Consider the following 20,783-nt stretch of genomic DNA (forward strand, 5'->3'; position numbering starts at 1 on the left):
ATAGAATTGGAAGCAGCTTCTCCTCATTCTCTTCGGCAGTGTCTTTCTAAAGCAAAGGAGAATTGTCTTAGGAAAAAGAGAAAAATGAATCTTGGATAGCCAGTCAGTATGGTCACTGTTGAGTGGTAGGTAGACTGAACCTGGTGAATGATGATGGTTAAAAAAGATAGAACAAAGCCCTCCATAGAGACTGTTATCTGGATTATCAGAAACTCATTCTCACTTAACCCAGATTTTTGAAAAGGGAAAACAGATTTTGTATAATGCTATATTAAGCTCATGCAGGTTGACCCATACACAAAAATGGCCCATAGAATCAAAGGCCAATTTCAGACCCTTTCTGCTTCTTTATAACTGCATTCCTGATTAGCATATGAATCCTGTTGCCATGGCAATTACAGTGGTATATATTGTATGCTGTCACTTTAGAACAGGATCTAGAAAACTAAAGGTCCTAGAATAGAAAATGAAAGCCTTCTTGGTAATAGGATCAAATGGAATTATAACTTGGGTATCAAAACTGAGAAACACTTCCACAAAATGAGAGGCTCTTCTGTTTTACAGAGACATTCTGAAATTTCAGTGAAATGAGACTATGCTTCACTTATGATTGCTCCTTGCTTCCAAATGGTTTTGTGGTACCTTTAACACTTAAACTCATAAAATAGGGCAACTAAACAACTAGGAAAGAGAAGGAAGAAGGAAATGTAAGAAAGTGAGAAAAGTTGGGTGGTGTTTTGTTGTATACTCATCTTAGTATTGAAATTTCCATATTAGCCTGCTATGTTTATTCTACTTGCCTGAAGAAGAGGTAAGGAAGCTGGGTGTGGGAGATACTTTAGCATCTTTAAGTGCAAAGGAGTGGTGGGACAAACTTTTAGGCAAGATATAACATTAGCTAAGGATCTGAACACAGAGGGTCCCTTTTCTACTGGGTGTTACCAATCCGAAAACTGCACTGTGTCTAATTCAGTCATGTTTCTCCTCTATTCTGGCCTGGGAGTAATTATCTCTTTTGTTCTCTACCTGAGCTAGGGAGGGACAGGTTATACGCAGGAGTCAAAAAGCCTGACTACTGCCAATTATCCCAGGATCCCATGCCGTGGGTGTATCAAACTCTTCCCTGTTTAACATCCTTGGAGCCATGACTCCTTCTTAAACAATACCCTCCATCATGTATTTTGAATTTTGGATCCATTATTCAATGACATAATGTTTTGTTTCCCTTCTTTCAAGAATTCATCATAATTGAGGGTCTACAGAGTACACTATTTTTTCATGTTCTACTGGAATTATGAGTATATTAAATATCTTTTCCACCATTTTTAGGGATCAAGGTAAGAGGGAGAAGCTGTAGTATGTACTCATTCTGCCATTTTGAAGTGAAAATATTCTCAAACATTTCTGTGGTGGCACGAAAAATAAAGAATTAAATGGTTGTGTAAATTGTTTTTCAAACATACTCTTCCTATGTGAGAATCAGACAAACACCCTTTACCTGCATTTCCAAAATCACAGTCTATGGTTGGTCATGACAGGGCCTGTAGTAGGCTGAATGAGATGTAAAGGACAGAGCCTGAAAGTACGTATGTGCAGCTAGAATCTCTATGTTGCCCTTCCCCCAGCCTAATCTTAAAGGACTCACCATTGTTTCTTGAGAACTGTCAAGATCATTGAACTTTGGAACTAGGAAGACTACTAAAAAGCTTAGAGTAACTCAGATGTTATCTCCATTCGGCCTATCAGGATAGCAAGGGTTGATGAGGTTAAGTTATTTACTTAAGTGCATAAAGCTAATAATAGTCACATGCTGAACTTGCTGCCCCAAAGTCAGCCTTACTAAGCCAAAGGCCTTTTATTCAATGCTACACTTAGTAAAGCATACTGCTCCAGCTCAACATGCCGACACTAACTTGTACTGCATTTAATCCCACAAAAAATCTAATCATGCAGTCGTACCATATGAAATTGCTGTTTTTATAAACCAAAGATGGTCAAATATTGGTAATCATATGGTTCAGTCTGATATATTGTCCTTTTATTGTATAATGAGATGGAAAAATTTTTCTTTGAGAAGTAAACATATGAATTCCTCATAGAAGTATATCTTGAGCTTGTTGAGAATTTACCTTGATAAGCCAGCTTGAAATAGGCAGATCCTTTCCTGAGAATGCGTGATAGGATTTCTAACAGAATCAGTTTGTCTTTGAGGTGAAGGAGCATGAGTCAACAGAAAGCTTGTCATGGAGTGAAAACTCTGGAAATGAGAAATCACGAGGAAACGTAGCACTTCCTCAAGATCACAAAATGGGTATTTGAGGGAAACTTATCTAGCTCTCAAGGATAAAGGAAGCTCTTCCTGGTACCCAAGATACTATGGTTCCATGTATTTCCTGAACAGTCACATCCTGAGTAAGGAACCAAAATATGTTAACTCATGTGATAGTGGTAGACATTCTTGAAAAGTTCATTGAATTAAAGAATAAGATTGTCTATTTTGCTGGATGCCACATATGATCTAAGTATTCTTTCGTGCATTTAGCATGTGCTAGAAACTTATAAAGCATGAATTTAAAAAGCTTAGATTCTGATAGACCGACAGCTTCAAGGCTGGTAAAGGTAACCTACCAAGATATGTAAATTAACCTTTTTTTCCAGGGAAAATGAGATAAATAATCTGGTCACATAAAAGAAGGGTATCACTCAGTTTTACTGATAAAAATGTTGGGCAGTAGCAAGATTCAGACCCTGAGCTGTCCATCTACTATGCCATTTAAAGTGGGGACTAATGCTAAGTGTAAGAAGCCTTATTCCACAGGATTTCCAAGAAGTATGTCTGTCCTCTGACTTGCATCTTGTCATTCTTTCCTCAAAAATGCAGAAGTCTCTTAGAGACACTAAGTTGTCCATTTCTTTAATACTTCCCTTCTAGTTTATATCCTTCTGACTACTAATATTTTAATAATAAATAATTGAGGTTTAATATTAATCTATATGAATTAAAGCTAAAAGATATCTAATTTTTAAATATTCTTAAATATCATTCTAAACTTTTTAACTACATTATACTAAAAAAATACTGAATTATTTCTCATAGATATATAGATACTTAAAAAGTATTCTAAATATTAAATCCCTCATTAAGAGCATATTTAAACATGCCTTTGTTTTATATTATTATAATTACTGTCATCATACAGGAGCAATATGATACTTAGCAACTATGAGAAATCTCAATTTAGGGAAAACATTTTGAAGGAAAAAAACACTGGGATTAAATAATTTATTACCATTGCTAAGATGAACACATATACTTGATACTCAATTTTAACTTTAGAACTTTAAAAAAATAGTTTTAATACAGTATCAAAATTTACACAAGTATTTTGTCAAAAGACCAGTGTTCCTTGTATTAGCTTCTGCAGGCTCTACTGCAGGCACAAAACTTTTTTAAAATGTCTTCAGAGTGTAGGAATACAACAATTTAAGGATGAAAGCTTTTCAAGAAAAGGTGTAAATATAGTAAGCAATTTTCCTTTATAGAGTAATAATATTCTTAAAATATATAACATTTTAAAAGAAAAGCTTAAATAGTAACCCAATTACAATAATTAGAAAGATAATTCTATAGCAAATTAATTCATAAATATTTTCTGAGAACAGGACTGCCTTTTCATCACAATAACATTCAAAAAAGTATAACAGTTCCTTCACCAATGACAATTAATACATGTGTAATGAGCCCATTTAAAAACAAGAGCAACAGAATATCTGCTATGAATCAAATCTGAGTAATTTAGAAGAAAATTGGGAATCACTGCATTCCTACTTTTATAATTTTATATTACAATATAAAGTTAGCATTCGGTCAGAGGCCTCTTGCACATTCATACAAGAAACTATCATTGCATTTGAATAAACACAAAATACCTATCATAGCATTTCCAATACACACAGTCTATTATTTTATATATATATATACCAAAAATAAGGAAAAACTAAAGCTAGCACACCTCTTTTCAAATCTCAAGCAATCTGAACGAGAGCTTTTAGCTTCAATAATGAAGGACATGCGTCAGTTTCATAAAACGTTAAGATAGCTGCTGTAGGCTAAGAAAGCTTTTTTCATAAATGCAGTGCAATATTTTAAAGTTTACAGAAAGTTTATTAAATATAACAGCATGTCTAGAAACTAAATTGTAGAAATTGACATCTCACAGCTGGAAACACTTAGAAAAATTGTTTGCTTGTTCTTTAATTGAAATTGTTAATATTAACATTAATGAATACACTGAAGATGGAGTTGATATGTCCCCAAGATGTGTCTTCATGAATAATACATTAAGATGAAAGAAAAGATATATTAACTTTGATTAATTTAAGTAAATGGCATTCTGATAATGCACTCGACAAAGTCCTGCTACCCTTCTAGCTGGTAAGGAAAACTGATGTGGTATTTTAGTACCTCAAAAGTCAAACAAAATCCAAGAAACCTAACCTTATCTTGCATCCAAATTAATTATGCATCAGGAACTAGTATTTTATTGACTAAAATATAATAGGTTACCAACTCTCCAACTTGGGAAGCTGGAAACCACTTGTTATCTTCAACAACATGGTAGAACACTCCCACCATGATATGCAATGATTCGATTCTATCAAAACCACTGAGGCTCTACTGGACTCTTCCAATCATGCAGGTTTCCCCATTACAATTTTAGATCTGAAGAGTCAAAAACATTTTAGTTCTAATGAAAATATTGGTACCAAAATGGTGATTTTCAAAGCTACCTTGTTTAAGATGGACTATAGTGAACAACAAAGTGAGAGACAAAAAATACAACTTCAGCCATACTAAAGTTTTTCAAGGGAAAATATGTGCAATGTACAATTACTCCAGGTTTGTGGAAATCCACTCTTTCCTCTCTTATCTCTCTTGCAGTGGTGATGTCATGTTTGAAAGAGAGTGTGTCTCACATGGGTCCCTTGTACTGGTTTCCAGACAAATGTTGCCTAATTCCAGGACACGAACCTGCAGCATCTCCAAGTTTCCTCCATACAACCTTAAGAAAAAGAAGAAAAAGGGTAAGCATCTTAATTGTCCTGTTCCATACAGGGGTGTGTATGGTTGTTTTTTTTTTTAAGGGGGGAAATCTATGAGGACAAAGAGGAATATAAGACAAGAGACAAAATATTCACACGAATGAGCTCAAAAATAAAATGAAATGTGATGCAAGTTTCTAAATCATGAGAACTGCTCAACAGACAGGAGTGCTATACTTCTTTAGCAATCAGGGTCAAAATTACAGAATGATATGCCAACTTACACTGGTTATGAGACTGGTCCTCAACTCTGGGTGTCCACTAGGAATTACTCTTAAACAGGTATGGTCATCTATTTTTTTAAAAGCTGTCAACTTGATTCTAATGTGTAGTTAAGAATATATGAGCAAAATCATCCTGGTTCCTATATTATACATCTAAAATGAGGAATTACCGAAATGTTAAATAACTAAGAACAAAAACTCCTTCACTGTTTGTAGTGGTTTAAAGTCCTGAGCTAGTAGCCTTAGGGTCACTAGTAGATTTCCCTTGTTTTCCCTGTAGAATGGGGGGCCTTAGTTATCATAAATCTTAGCTACCCAATAATATATCTCAGATTAGCACAATAGAAAGCATTCAGATGCAGAGAAAAGATAAAAATAAATTCAAGAGTCACTGAAAACAATATGTTAAAAATTAGGCTATTTTAAAGGGACAATAGCAAAGGGTGAGATTAATAAGTAAAAGCATGGAATCCAACAATGACATACCAATATACTACATTAAGAAACCACATAGTAACAGTCATAACTCTCAGTGTTTCCCTATTAGGATTATGATCAGATTGATTACTTCCACGTAAATTTACACTGCTCTAACATGAACACAAACCAGCCGGTTCATCAATACTTCTTTGTTTTCTCTTTTAAAAGAGCAGCTATTCCAGGGAAACAGATTTCTAGTCATAGTAACACATAAGCATGTAGAGGGTCTGTCTACCTTCATTGTGAAACCTATGGAACTATTCATCTCTGTGTGTTAGCAGACACTACTATGTGGTAGAGATGTCCTGCCATATTTGAAGGGAGTTGTAGTTACAGTCCTTAAATATTTGGGAAGGAATTTCCTAGTAGCTTAGATGGTACAAAATCCACCTGTAATTCAGGAGGCCTGGGTTTGATCCCTGGGTCAGGAAGATCCCCTGAAGAAAGAAATGGCTACCCATACCAATATGTGTGCCTGGGAAATCCCATGGACAGAGGAGCCTGGCTAGCTACAGTCCATGGGGTTGTAAAGAGTCGGACACAACTGAGCATACCTAGCAGTGAACCGCTCAGGCTGTACTCAAGGGAGTGAGGAAAGTCTCCTTTCTCAACACACTGACTGAAGAGGGACACATTCTGAATCAGGAAGTCAAGGAACACTATGGACTTTCCCTTTTTAGCCCTTAAATGTTATTACATCTACCCAGAAGGCTTTCACATCTTGTTTAGAAGCAAAGGATAGATTCAAATGATCGGGAACAAAAGGCATTAGATGCTGACAACTCCTAAGTGTTGTACACAACTCCCTCTTCAAGTATTCAAATGTAGAATGTAATGGGCCTTACCCCTGAAATTACATGGTGAAAGGAAACTCAGAGAAGACAGAACTCTGAAATAAGCCAAAGACATTAAGACAGGCACAGAGTAGTGACTTGTTAAATAAGTAAGAGAGCCGAACAGTGGGTGTCTGAGATGGTCACTGAGATGGCGGCCCATCAAGTGTCTCAGCTGTTCCCAGGGAACTGACAAGGGCCAAACAGAAAAACCTAAGATAAAACCATTACTACGAACAGATAGATAATATACTGTCTCTTAGAGGACAGTATATCTTTGTGGTAGAGCTGGGAAGAGACTAGAAGCACTACATGCTTACTAATCAAAATGATGGTGCTGTGAAGACAGGTTGCTAACATCTATAAAATGGAAGACTATCTAGATGTTAACAACCTATTTCCAGAAAGAATACCAGAGACGGATATAAACCTGAGTGTGTTAACTGATCTCACATTATGAGAAAGCTTTACATTTCTGTAATGTTATTGTAAAAGCCCATAATTCCTCTAATAGGTTTCATAATCTTATGTACATTATTATTTAGAAGTTTTGAAACTGTCCCACAAGCTGTATTTTTGTTTATTCTCCAATATTTGCTATGCGTTCTTGATGTGGATATAACTTACAATGGTGACACAAATATTTTAAATCAGCACTTCTTTTTCTTATGGCATTTATATAGTTTCCAAATATAACAGTGCTAACAATCAGATTTGAACTAACTTACTTTTTTTGTTTCTCAAATTTCGGTGACCAAAGGTGAAAACAGAAAAGATGCCCTAGAGAACTTTCCAAAGTCAAAAGTTCTTGGATTTCTGAAGGCAACAATAATTACCACTGTGTGTGTCCTTTTGAAAGATTTTGGGAAATACAGGCAAATCAAGATCAATGCAAAACTAATCAAGATCCAATTCATTAGTGGGTCCCTTCTCTAAGAAATAAATTTTCTAATATCTAAAAATATTTCATCAAAAAAAGAGACAAGAAACAGTCCTGTGTTTATTTGGACAAATTCTGGCATTAAGCACAATAGAGATGGTTTCCTCTGTAAGATACAGTGATTTTCATTCTTGAGAAAGAAAATGGAAGTGCCTAGATTCACTACAATTGGGAAAGTGGAAAGAACTGGTCCTCAGAGAAAATCTGGGTATATGCCTGACTTCCCTATTCATTAGAGGACAAATTGGGGCAAGTAACTTAATTTCAGAATCTTAGTTTCTTCAAGTATGAAATGAGAGTTCCTACCCTGACTGCCCAAGATCTGGTGCAAAACTCAGACTTCTGAAATATGAAGGAGCCTCAATATGACTGAGAACCACTGAAGGTATAACCTCCTATGGTCCCTTCCAGTTTTACAATTCCTAACGTTTGAACTTTAAAATTTATCTGAGGGAGGTGTTCAAATTGAAAAGCTTAAGAACAGACAAAAAGCTACATTTAGGAAATCATGACATGATGCATTTCATCATGCAAATCAATCATGATGCATTTAGGAATGACATATAGAACCAATGACCATTTGAAAAGAGACAACAGATATGTAAGAAAGAAAAATGACAACACAAGCAAGCAAGAGGCTGTATGTGCTGGGGCAAGAGTGCTACATGCCCATGGGGCTTATTTAACATTTCCTGGATTCTAGGAATGCTTTGGGGAGGTAGGTAAATGAGATACCTGGTCCTAATAGCCTAAAGCTGAAGGGTATTTCTAAGCAATTTTGATATCCTAATGAACAAACGATAAAAGCACAATGGAATAACAATTCAAATCAAAGCTTAAGATAACTGACCATGAATTTTTGCTTTTAACAAATGTCTTCCCCATCATATTCTACTTAGTTTTTAAATAAGTTCCACAAATTGATTAAATGATATATCCAAAGCATATTACTCAAAAATTAAAATTAAGATTAATCAAACCCAAACCCCAATAATGATTACATAGGCTAAGCATTGTGAAAATAGCATGTCTTTTTTTTCCCCCACTGCATTTCTGTGATTTCATAGGTAGATTTCTGTGTGGCCATCTCTTAAGTTCATGTCTATCGCTTACTATTTTGAGATACTGCTGGGCATGACATGAAGCACACATCATATGAATGAAGAACTTAGCAAATATTACCTATTGGGTTGGCTAAGAAGTTCATTCTATGGGAAAAAACAGAACAAACTTTATGGCCAACCCAATATTAAGATGGTGATTTTTTTCCCCAAGTATTATTACAAATAATCTGCAGAAGGCTGCATTTTCTTTGCCTATCATAGGTTTTTAAACACTGCTCTTTAAGGAAAATTATGAAATGGAAACTGATTTATTTTATCAAAACTAGTAACATTTTAGGAAATTTATTGTTTAGAAACTTTCACAGTTCATTCTGGAACACAGAATTGGCTGATTCTTGCTCACTTGCATATTTTACATGATTATTGTGTTAAAAAATACTGCAATAACATTTATTAAAGAAAATCAAGGGAAGGTTGGTTTTACTTTCACATAAAAATATAAAGGCATTTGGCCAGCATTTTAAAAAGTAGGTATTCATGAAGCAAAATCTAAGCTATGATGAGGCTTTCAACACAGAATACACAATAAAGCACATTAAACTTACATTGCACATTTCTCTGACTATAGCTTTTTCTGTCTCACTAAGGTCATGTTCATACTCTTTACCCTGTTGACGATCTATAGTTTCCTGAACATCCAAGACCTGGATTAGTTGAAAAAGAAAAGCAAATTTCACATGGAAAAAAAAAAGTTTGTTAGTTATGAATAAAAATCATCAAGGAGCTCCACTTTGTAAAAAGAAAAAAAAAAAAAAAAAACCTTAGTTTTTTTCCATGTCTGCATATCAGAGTAGGTTAGTATATGGCAAAATCTTTTAAAAGAGTTGATTGTTCTGAAAGCTATCTGGAGTCAATTCTACTTGATTTTCAAATGGCCATTAAAAGCAATCTACTGCATCACTAATAGTCAATTGAATTCATTTATGTCCAAAATAATTAGATACATTTAGTTAATTTGGTCATTAAGATAAAGCTGACTGTCAACCATTTGGAGATAGTCAATAAATCTTGCTCCATTGTAAAGACTGGCATGTAATTAATTATATTACTCAACAGTCCAAATGATATGTAGACACGGCCTATAGAAAAAATGACTAAAAAGGATAATAGTGACAGGTGAAACTTGTCGGAACCCATAAGAACTTTTAACATGAGCGTTACTGATCTCAGAGTTCTTGCCTTGATGTGTTCCTGGTGACTAGGACAGGACTATGGAGACAGCTCTTTGACAAAAGCAAAGAGAAGCAATGGCTCTCCAGTCATGAAAATATGTGAGCAACACTAAGTATTTTTCATTTTTCATCTGAGAATGAGATGCTTTTAAACAATTTTAGATTCTATCTCTCTAAATTATTCCTAAATGAATTGAGAATAAGATTCTGTTCAAAATGTCTTTAAAAGTTTCATGTCAATACTCTATATAGTACAAAAGAAGACAAAACTTTGGCCTTGAATGCTATTTGTTATTTTTCTCTACATCAGCTTCTAAATCAAATCACTGATGTAGTATTAAAAAAATGTTTCTCCTAAAAGCTCTTGTATAATCCACAATGCACTGTAACACTGCTAAACCCCCTGGTTCTATTGCCACGGTCAGTTGCTGATGGCCACACCTAAAGGTGTCATCTGAGAATTCACACTTAAAAGCCTGAAGCAGAATCCTACAGAGTCAGTTCACATTCTTTTTATACTTAGAGGAAATTATTGATGATGCTTAATGAATATTCATAGAAAACTTAAAGCACTCCTTGGAACAAGCTCATTTGCCCACATATTCGATTTATTATGCACCTGAGAGAAGTGTACTTCAAATCAGTTAATTTCTACTAAATGAAGTGAAGCTCCAATTAATAGTTATGAATAGTTATGAAAAATGTGGCATATTTCAAGTGGACTAATTCCTCACATTGATTTACAACTCTTTCCCCCAAACTATGACCATGGAGTTTATTAAAGTTTAGAAAATTTTAAAACTTTACAAGAAGATAAGAAACTGAGCCACTGTTTCAACTACTACTTTCAGAACAGAAAAATCTTATGATATAAATCAGCTCTAGATTGGTAGCTTTTAAAAGCAAAACATGTTAAGAGGCTACTTTTTTTTAATGTTGAGATATTCCAAAGATGCGTTTCCCAGAGGCTATGTTTGCACATATTTCTGTCTCAACTCATGGAAACAAATGCATTCTATATTCAAGAGCCTCCAGTTACCCAATCAAGGTGCTTCAGTTGCTCAGCATTACCCATCAGCCAAGTGGGGACACTTAATGTGTTCTGATTATAACATAATATCTTCCTCTCAAGATAAAATTTTACATGAAAATTAGAAAATGAATTTGGAGAAAACTGGAGAGCTCTTCCTTGCCATCCCCTTCCTTTTAGGCCGACTACCACAGCTGCATTGAGGATCTAGGGAAAGATGGCAGTGTGACCCACTACACCGACCTGATTCCAACTGCACGTGTCATTGAATAAGGCAATGGGCTGAAACAGGTTTCAGTTTGGAAAGCAGGGCATTGTGTCATTTCTGGAGTATGTGTAGATACCAATACCACAGGCTTGAAGCCACTCCATTTTTCCATTTCTAAAGTGCTTTCAGATGCTAGTGTCTGATTTATGCTCAAATAACAGCTTGTTTAGCATGCTGTTCATACTAAACAGTATCCAAGTGCTGTTGCTAAGAGCAAGCCAGTTGATAAACCAGCAGCTGTCAGACAAAAGGCAGGGAGGGCCCCTCATTCTGGTGTGCCTTCCCACAAATTTCTCTCAGTTGTTCATTTTGTGAGGTTTCCCAATCGAGACAGGAAACACCACGTTCATTGCCACTGGCCCCCAGCATAGTTCTACCACCTCCCCTTGTCTGCAATCTGTAAGTGCTTGGGAGAAGCACACTCATTTCATCTAAGTTACAGCAAAATGTAATGAGGGAGCTAAATCAACTGCTAAAACAATCATCCTCAAGTCAAGTAAATATTTTGAAGTTCTCATCTACTTCTTTGCTTTTCTGCATGCCAAGGAAAGTGTGGCATAGGAGTGCCTCATCAACTTGTGGATAAATCATTCTGAAACCAAAACAAATTTAGAAAAGTTGTGAAATCCATGTGGCAAAAGCAGGACAGGTCTGTGCGACCCCATAGACAGTAGCCCAGCAGGCTCCTCTGTCCCTAGGATTCTCCAGGCAAGAATATTGGAGTGGGTTGCCATTTCCTTCTCCAATGCATGCTAAGTCGCTTCAGTCATGTCTGACTCTATGCGACATGTGAGGAATTAGAGATAATTTGGAGGACAGTGTTTTATACTTTGGAGCTGATGAAATTTCAAGGAATTGTCTCAGTTTTTAATACGATTTTTATTGCCTGCAGTTTCTTCTTAGAGAGGTAAATATTTATATTGCATCTTATTAATTTTACTTATTGGAAAGCTCATTACTGGTAAAGAAAAATAAATGATAAATTTAAGCCACATCTTTTGTTAAGTTATTGCAGAATCTTAATTATAAGCCAAAAATAAAATATCTTTATGAATAAGACCAGATGTCTATTTCCTAATAGTCTATAAAGAGGCATTAACTAGAGTTTGAAGACTTAATTTCTATTTAGTGGTGACCAGAGTAGGTTTTTGTTTATTTGAAAACTTTTTTTAGTAAGTTGCACAATGTACTTCAGTTGCAAAAAGAAAAATATGGCATCCTTCCTTATTTTGGCTATTAAGTTCCTGTATTTGAAGATGTCCATGCTACAAACATTGCACAGAAAATACCTGTAACAATATTTTACACATACATGCACATCAGACTTCAACTTCAATGCAGGTAGATATGAGTCACATTACTCAAAACAAAATGATAAAATCAGAGATTCAATTCAACCATAAGTACTCAAACCCACTATTAGTTTACAAAATTAAAATCATTCTTCAAAACTTAAGATTAAAAACAAAATTATACCATAGGGGCCAAAAAATAAAGTATCTATGATTAAAACGAGACCGTGAGGATTACCAGACTATAGTGAACAAGCCACAACACAACTGAAGTACTGAAGAAATGGTTGTACACAGTTGGTTACCTTAAGAGAGTGTACCACAGGTTCAGGCTGCTGAGAAGGTGTGGTTTGTCCACTGAAGCTAGCTGGAGAGTTGGGTGAACTGTTACTCCCATCAGCCCCTGATGACAACCTAAAAGAACCCTTAGTAGAAAATCAACAACTTTGTTATTAAAACAAAAGTCGTTTATAACTGAAGAGATGTCATTCAATATTCAATATGCCAAATGAGAATTAGCCTTTTTTTTCTAGCCTGTCATAAGATGCTATCACCTTGTTAATTGGAATACACTTGCTGCTTGACCAGCAAAAAAAAAACAAAAACAAAAAACGTAACCAAGAGCCATCTCTATGCATTTCCAGATGTCAGTTCTGATTTACTGAAGAGAGCAATGCCCCCTAAGGAATGCCCATTAAGAACATTTTAAGAATGATTTTTGAAACTTAAAGATACTCAAGAGTAGGGAATTCGTGAGTTACTCCACATTTGAGTTAAACATGCTCACTCAGCATGACAAATGCCATATTCCATATGTCTCAGAAAATGCAGATACATCACATTGGAGAAATGGTGTCCCTTACCTATGGTGGAACATTTCCCAAAGAGATTTAACCACATGCGACATTTTCTTCAAGAATTCTCTTATTTTATGAATTTTTAAAAAATGAAAAAACAGATTGCAAATTACACGTTTGTAGTTTAGTGACTTTTCAACTGAATTGCTGAGAAGTCAGAACCTTGGCATTATTAATTTGATCTGCAAAGTCACAGTCGCCCATATAGGAAATGGGAAAAAGTAAAAATGTCACTTTTTCCAGAGTTCCTTGGGAAAAATACTAATGAATCAGGAAAGAAAAAGAATAGCAGTGACCTACCCTCCTAGCAAAAACAGTCTAGTGGGAATTTTCCTGTTTTTAGGGTCTGAGAGATTTTAATTTCTATCCATCAACAAATCTGCAGATTTTTTCACACCTACTAGATTAATAACTGTTCCCTTTAACTTGATCCTATGAATCTAATCCCCTGAGAAGGAGCCATGGAAGGTGCATCATATGTGGATTCTTGGTAGGAAGAAACAACAGTGATCTGGGACATTAATTTTCTAGCATCTTCAGGAGCGCTTCTATGTTGTGCATTTTAGGGATGGGTGGGAGGAGCTGAGCACAGCAGTAGTTACAGGTGTGGGTTTTACACCAACCATGCTAACTGCAGAGAAATTAACTCTTGCTATTGATTTTTACAGAGATTATTATTTATAATGAATTGGGAATATCTTCTCCCTTCCCTCATCACTGTCCTTTCTATCTATATGTCCCTGAAGGCTGTCCTTGCCATCTCATAAGCCAACTGAGGCCGTGTCTTTCCTATGCAACCAGGTCAGGTCCTGCCCCCACACTTACTAGCCAACAGGGAGAGGAAGCCCTGGATTATGGCATTTAGGTGACCTTCCAGCTTCCGTCTGCCACTGCAATTAATGATGAAATTAATAGCAGGTGATGACACAGGACATACAATTATCACAGCCCCAAGCCCCTCTGGGAAAAAAATAATAAGGTTTGTTTTGTTGTAATTTGAATCAAATCAGACATAGAGTACCTAAAACAAATAATAGAAAGTAAACTATATGAAGTTTAAAGATGATTAATAACAGGCACATGCCCTCCATCCAACCACAAATTTGGACATTCTCTTCCTTTGTAGAAATCAAATATTTCCAAAACAAATGAGTTCTAAAGGAAGTTCTTCCCTGAAAAGTTCTGGTTCTCTACTATTCTCTTTCCTTACCAGTACCACCCTTAGGAACTCTTTGGAAAAGGTTTCTGAGATTATACAGAGTTCACATCCATGTCTCATTTGGGCTCCACCACTGCAGCGCTGTTTGCTCTGAATGGTAATCTAACTTGTCAGGCAAGATCCTTCCCCCTCTGGAACAAACTCCCTTCAAATTCTTCCTTTTCTGCCCAGCCTGTTTCAAATCCCAGACCTGGCAAAATGTGGTAGGCATATCCAATTCTAGCTTCTTTGCCCTTGGGCACAGGATCTCTATCTTTCAGGTTTAAGAGAATTTCTGAAATCAATGATAAATAGCTTCCCTAAACCACATCCTTTGGGCAATTTAGCATTGTTTAGACTTAAGGACAGTCCTGCCTATTCAGAAAGGCATACCCTTTTATTAAAGAAGTTTCACCACCATCATCATAAAAGCTACAATGGAAGCTACATGGGCGGGGGAAAGGGGAAGAGGCGGTGGTAGGCAACTTATTCAGGGATTCAAGCTCTACTTCAAATTTGCTTTGCAAGTCATGGACTTAATCATCACTAGAAAGGTAAAGGTCCATATTTCATGTAGTTTTTGTGAAGCTGCAAACGTTACTGAATGCGGGTTAAGTTGTATACTAATAGATGCTAAATAGTTTTCTTGATTATAACAGAAACAAGCACCTCATTCTTTCTGTCACATCTCATTTAGTTACTATAAAATGAAATTTTAGATTTCTACTGCTTATTGGTAGAGTTTTATCTGGGCTTTCTCTAGGCTCTGGGCTCCATCAATACACATTCTCAGTTGAATAATATATTTTCACTTAAGTACTTTTTAAAATATGCTACTGGGTAAAATACTAGCACAAAAAATATTTTAGAAGAGTCCCTTGGAGTTTATTTCAATAAGATTTAGCCTGCTTATTTAAATTGTATCTTGGCTGACTCAGGAGACAGGGAATTTAAAAAGAAAAAAATCTTACTGAAATTGGAAATGTGAGTCCCAGCTTTGGGGTTGCTTGTTTTCAAGCTACACATGACCACACACAGTGTACACACCACCTCTTGGGTCAGCAGTAAGTTTGAAAGGGCAAGGAATAATTTTCTGAGGTGGTCTTGACACTTCTGTTGGTGTCTAACAGTTCATTTTCATGCTCACTGACTTTAAACCCCTTTTCCAAAAAAGGTGCAGGTACCTTTCTCCTTCTTCAGTGTTTGGGGTTATTCAACTTTCACCTCCAGGTTCGGGGGAAAAGCACTGAAGGTGACTGTTTAGAAGATAAAAGACTCAATTTCCGCCTTCCCTCCCTGGGTCTGGACACACAGTGACTTTATTTCATGTGTGCAGACTTGTTCTCTCCCCCCAGTATAACTTTTCCTCTAGCAACAGAATCCATCTGGTTATGCACAAGCAAATCAGCAGCTGACTCATCTTCACTCACCGGGAGAGTGGGCAGGCATCGTCCTATTCCTCGGCACCCTTGCCACCACTGCAAGACCCGCCGGGCTCTGGGCCCCCAGCCTTTCTCCATATTTGAGCTGTTTCTAGTTGGAGGTTGCCTTCTATTCTGGGTGGCCTTATATTTGGAACAATATAGTACAATCACTCAGAAAAATGCTGTTTCCCAAGTCTCAAGAAAGCAGATAGAACAAGAAGCTTAATGAAATGAACCACAATGACCACAATGGCAAGCTGTAACATGCACCTCTAACAAGGGAGAACATTAAAAAACTCATGAAGTCCTGTATGTAAGAGCTAATATTGATTTTTTTTTTAAGTTTTGGGCAGAGGTATAACTAATTCTCAAGCTATCAAAAAGAGATAGATGATAATGCCAAAATTCTACCAAAAAAAAAAAAAGGAAGAGGAAGCTATTTATGCAACTTAATTTTGTTGGTTTTATTTGTGAGAAATAGAGAATTAACATAAGGTCTTCTAAGTATTTAAAGTGATAACTTCAGAACTTAGAAATTATTAAAATGCAGTTGGGAGCACTCAGACCTTATGTTAAGAAACACAAGTTGGGTAGATATATTCAATAATCAGAAAAACTGACACTGCATTTAATTCTCAGAAAAATTTCTATACACTAAGGAGTATATAATGAACTTAGAGATCACTATTGCAATAAACTATTTTACATGGGGCATATACATAATTATCAAAATTTCTATTAATCAGTCATTTCCCAAGTTTCTGTACTGGTTGTAACTACAGCTATCACATAACTGACATAAAAAGAAAATACAAAGAGTTTTCATCCCTAAATATCAGTTTTTTTCCATGACCAAACTGTAATTTTACTAAAATGAACAGAAAAATATGAACTCATTTGTCCATAATTTCCTTTCCCTGCGTACTTTCACTAAGACCTTCTAAGAATGGTATGCCCTAAAGAATAAGAAACAATTTTTGAAATATAGAAAACTTGCAAATATAGTCTAAAAATTCCAGTGTTCAAACATTTAAGCTAATTTTAGGAGACTGAAAATGAGAAAATAATTTTTTAGTTCTCATTAATCTATTATTTGCTTTATGGTGAACAGCACTGGTCCAATTTTTACTTTTCTCAGACTTTTGGAGGCCGAACAATAAAGAAAATATACCATGGTCTGAAGTGAAATCAGAAAGGGAGCAGTGTCGACCAGCATTTGGTACTCACAAAATTTTTTTCTGAGTCTACAAAATAAGTATGAGCTACCTATTAAGTAAGAAAGTCACACATATTCTTCACATATAGCAGAGAAAATCATATATTTGCAGTTGAACCGCAATGATCATTTCCTCAAAGCAATGCTAATTTAAACTTTGCTCTCTCAGTAATCATCTCATATGTCAGTGTCTATATCCATCATAAAGAGTTATATCCAACAATTTATAATATGGTGGATGGCTGAAAAGTCACCCCCTCTCCAAATCTGCACAGTTTTGTTCCTGCGATTATAAATAGCAATGAATGCAGGTTGTTTTTTTTTTTTCTTTTTACAAATGAGCTCTATATTCTAAATTTGGTTCTCTCCAAGACTTACACATCTCACAGATTTCATGTTTTTTGTATCCAACAACCAAATAAAACATAAAAATTTCTTTCATTTGTATTTAATGTGTAGTGAGATTAAATCCCAATGCCTCTCCACTGTAACAAAACTTATTACAATAACCATGAAAACTAAGGTAATATCTATGATCAGTTAGAAGCCTACTAGAAGAAGCAGTCATTTATTTTCATTTTCAGAAAGTTGAGACAACATGCAATAGCAAAATTTTTCAGTATCTTGTAAAAGGTTCTTTTTAAACATATTCAAAACAGATTATAGAGGATTAATCTCATAAAAGGGAGCAATATATGTATTCATGCCTTGGGAACCCCATGAACAGTATGAAAAGGCAAAATGATAGGATACTGAAAAAGGAACTCCCCAGTTGGTAGGTGCCCAATATGGTACTGGAGATCAGTGGAGAAATAACTCCAGAAAGAATGAAGAGATGGAGCCAAAGCAAAAACAATACCCAGTTGTGGATGTGACTGGTAATAGAAGCAAAGTCCAATGCTGCAAGGAGCAATATTGCATAGGAACCTGGAATGTTAGGTCCATGAATCAAGGCAAATTGGAAGAGGTCAAACAGGAGATGGCAAGAGTGAACGTCAACATTTCAGGAGTCAGAGAACTAAAATGGACTGGAATGGGTAAATTTAACTCAGATGACCACCATATCTACTACTGTGGGCAAGAATCCCTTAGAAGAAATGGAGTAGCCATAGTAGTCAACAAGAGTCCAAAATGCAGTACTTGGATGCAATCTCAAAAATGACAGAATGATCTCCATTAGTTTTCAAGGCAAACCACTCAATATAACGATAATCCGAGTTTATGCGCCAACCAGTAATGCTGAAGAAGCTTTAGTTGAATGATTCAATGAAGACCTACAAGACCTTCTAGAACTAACACCCAACAAAGATGCCCTTTTCATTACAGGGGACTGGAATGCAAAAGTAGGAAATCAAGGAATACCTGGAATAACAAGCAAATTTGGCCTTGGAGTACAGAACAAAGCAGGGCAAAGGCCAATTGAGTTTTGCCAAGAGAACGCACTGGTCATAGCAAACACCCTCTTCCAACACAAAAGAAGACTCTACACATGGACATCACCAGATGGTCATTACCGAAATCATATTGATTATATTCTTTGCAGCCAAATATGGAGAAGCTCTATATAGTCAGCAAAAACAAAACCAGGAGCTGACTGTGGCACAGATCATGAACTCCTTATTGCCAAATTCAGACTTAAATTGAAGAAAGTAGGAAATCCACTAGACCATTCAGGTATGACCTAAATTAAATCCCTTAGGATTATACAGTAGAAGTGAGAAATAGATTCAAGGGATTACATTGGATAGATTGCCTGAAGAACTATGGATGAAGGTTCATGATATTGTACAGGAGACAGGAATCAAGATCATCCCCAAGAAAAAGAAATGCAAAAAAAGAAAAATGGCTTTCTGAGGGGGCCTTAAAAATAGCTGTGAAAAGAAGAGAAGCAAAAAGCCAAGGAGAAAAGGAAAGACATACCCATTTGAATGCAGAGCTCCAAATAACAGCAAATAGGGATGAGAAAGCCTTCCTCAGTGAACAGTGCAAAGAAATAGAGGAAAACGATAAAATGGGAAAGACTAGAAATCTCTTCAAGAAAATTAGAGATACCCAAGGGAATATTTCATGCAAAGATGGGCACAATAAAGGACAGAAATGGTATGGACCTAACAGAAGCAGAAGATATTAAGAAGAGGTGACAAGAATACACAGAAGAACTGTACAAAAAAGATCTTCACAACCCAGATGATCACAATGGTATGATCACTCACCTAGAGCCAGACATCCTGGAATGCAAAGTCAAGTGGGCCTTAGGAAGCATCACTACAAACAAAGCTAGTGGAGGTGATGGAATTCCAGTTGAGTCATTTCAAATCCTGAAAGATGATGCTGTGAAAGTGCTGCACTCAATATGTCAGCAAATTTGGAAAATTCAGCCGTGGTCACAGGACTGGAAAAGGTCAGTTTTCACACCAATTCCAAAGAAAGAAAATGTTAAAGAATGCTCAAACTACAATTTGCACACAATTGCACTCATCTCACATGCTAGTAAAGTAATGCTCAAAATTCTCCTAGCCAGGCTTCAATAGTACATGAACCATGAACTTCCAGATATTCAAGCTGGTTTTAGAAAAGGCAGAGGAACCAGAGATCAAATTGCCAATATCCACTGGATTATCAAAAAAGCAATAGAGTTCCAGAAAAACATCTACTTCTGCTTTATTGACTATGCTAAAGCCTTTGACTTTGTGGATCACCACAAACTGTGGAAAATTCTGAAAGAGATGGGAATACAAGACTACCTAACCTGTCCCCTGAGAAATTTGTATGCAGGTCAAGAAGCAACAGTTAGACCTGGACATGGAACATCAGATTGGTTCCAAATAGGAAAAGAAGTATGTCAAGGCTGTATACTATCACCCTGCTTATTTAACTTATATGCAGAGTACGTCATAATAAACGCTGGGCTTGGTGAAGCACAAGCTGGAATCAAGATTGCTGGGAGAAATAATAAGCTCAGATATGCAGATGATATCACCCTTATGGCAGAAAGTGAAAAAGAACTAAAGAGCCTCTTGATGAAAGTAAAAGAGGAGAATGAAAAAGTTGGCTTAAAACTCAACATTGAGAAAACTAAGATCGTGGCATCTGGTCCCATCACTTCATGGGAAATAGATGGGTAAACAGTGAAAACAGTGACAGACTTTATTTTGGGGGGCTCCAAATCACTGCATATGGTGATTGCAGTCATTAAATTAAAACACGCTTGCTCCTTGGAAGAAAAGTTAGGACTAACCTAGGCAGCATATTAAAAAGCAGAGACATTATTTTGCCAACAAAGGTCCGTCTAGTCAAGGTTATGGTTTCTCCAGTAGTCATGTATAGATGTGAGAGTTGGACTATAAAGAAAGCTGAGTGCCAAAGAATTGATGCCTTTGAACTATGGCATTGCAGAAGACTCTTGAGAGTCCCTTGGACTGACTGCAAGGAGATCCAGCCAGTCCGTCCTAAAGGAGATCAGTCCTGAATATTCATTGGAAGAACTGATGTTGAAGCTGAATCTCCAATACTTTGGTGACCTCATGCGAAAAACTGACTCATCTGAAAAGACCCTGATGCTGGGAAAGATTGAAGGTGGGAGGTGAAGGGGACGACAGAGGATGAGATGGTTGGATGTCAT

At 36.2% G+C, this 20,783-nt stretch overlaps 1 protein-coding gene across 3 annotated transcripts in view; it reads right to left on the minus strand.

The window, feature by feature from the left end:
* Positions 1–3,268: 3,268 nt before the first annotated feature.
* CCDC85A (coiled-coil domain containing 85A) overlaps positions 3,269–20,783 on the minus strand; it is a 208,679-nt gene continuing 191,164 nt past the window's right edge. For 2 of the 3 annotated variants that reach the window (XM_065929246.1, XM_065929245.1), the window contains one exon: positions 3,269–5,063. In XM_065929246.1, the coding sequence (XP_065785318.1) occupies positions 5,014–5,063 (50 nt within the window). In that variant the 3' untranslated portion in view covers positions 3,269–5,013. Of the gene's footprint in view, positions 5,064–12,771; positions 12,892–15,951; positions 16,087–20,783 lie in introns of all 3 variants that reach the window. The other variant, XM_065929247.1, reaches the window with a different exon arrangement.

Source organism: Muntiacus reevesi, chromosome 3, assembly GCF_963930625.1.
Source record: "Muntiacus reevesi chromosome 3, mMunRee1.1, whole genome shotgun sequence".
Classification (NCBI taxonomy): Eukaryota; Metazoa; Chordata; class Mammalia; order Artiodactyla; family Cervidae; genus Muntiacus; species Muntiacus reevesi.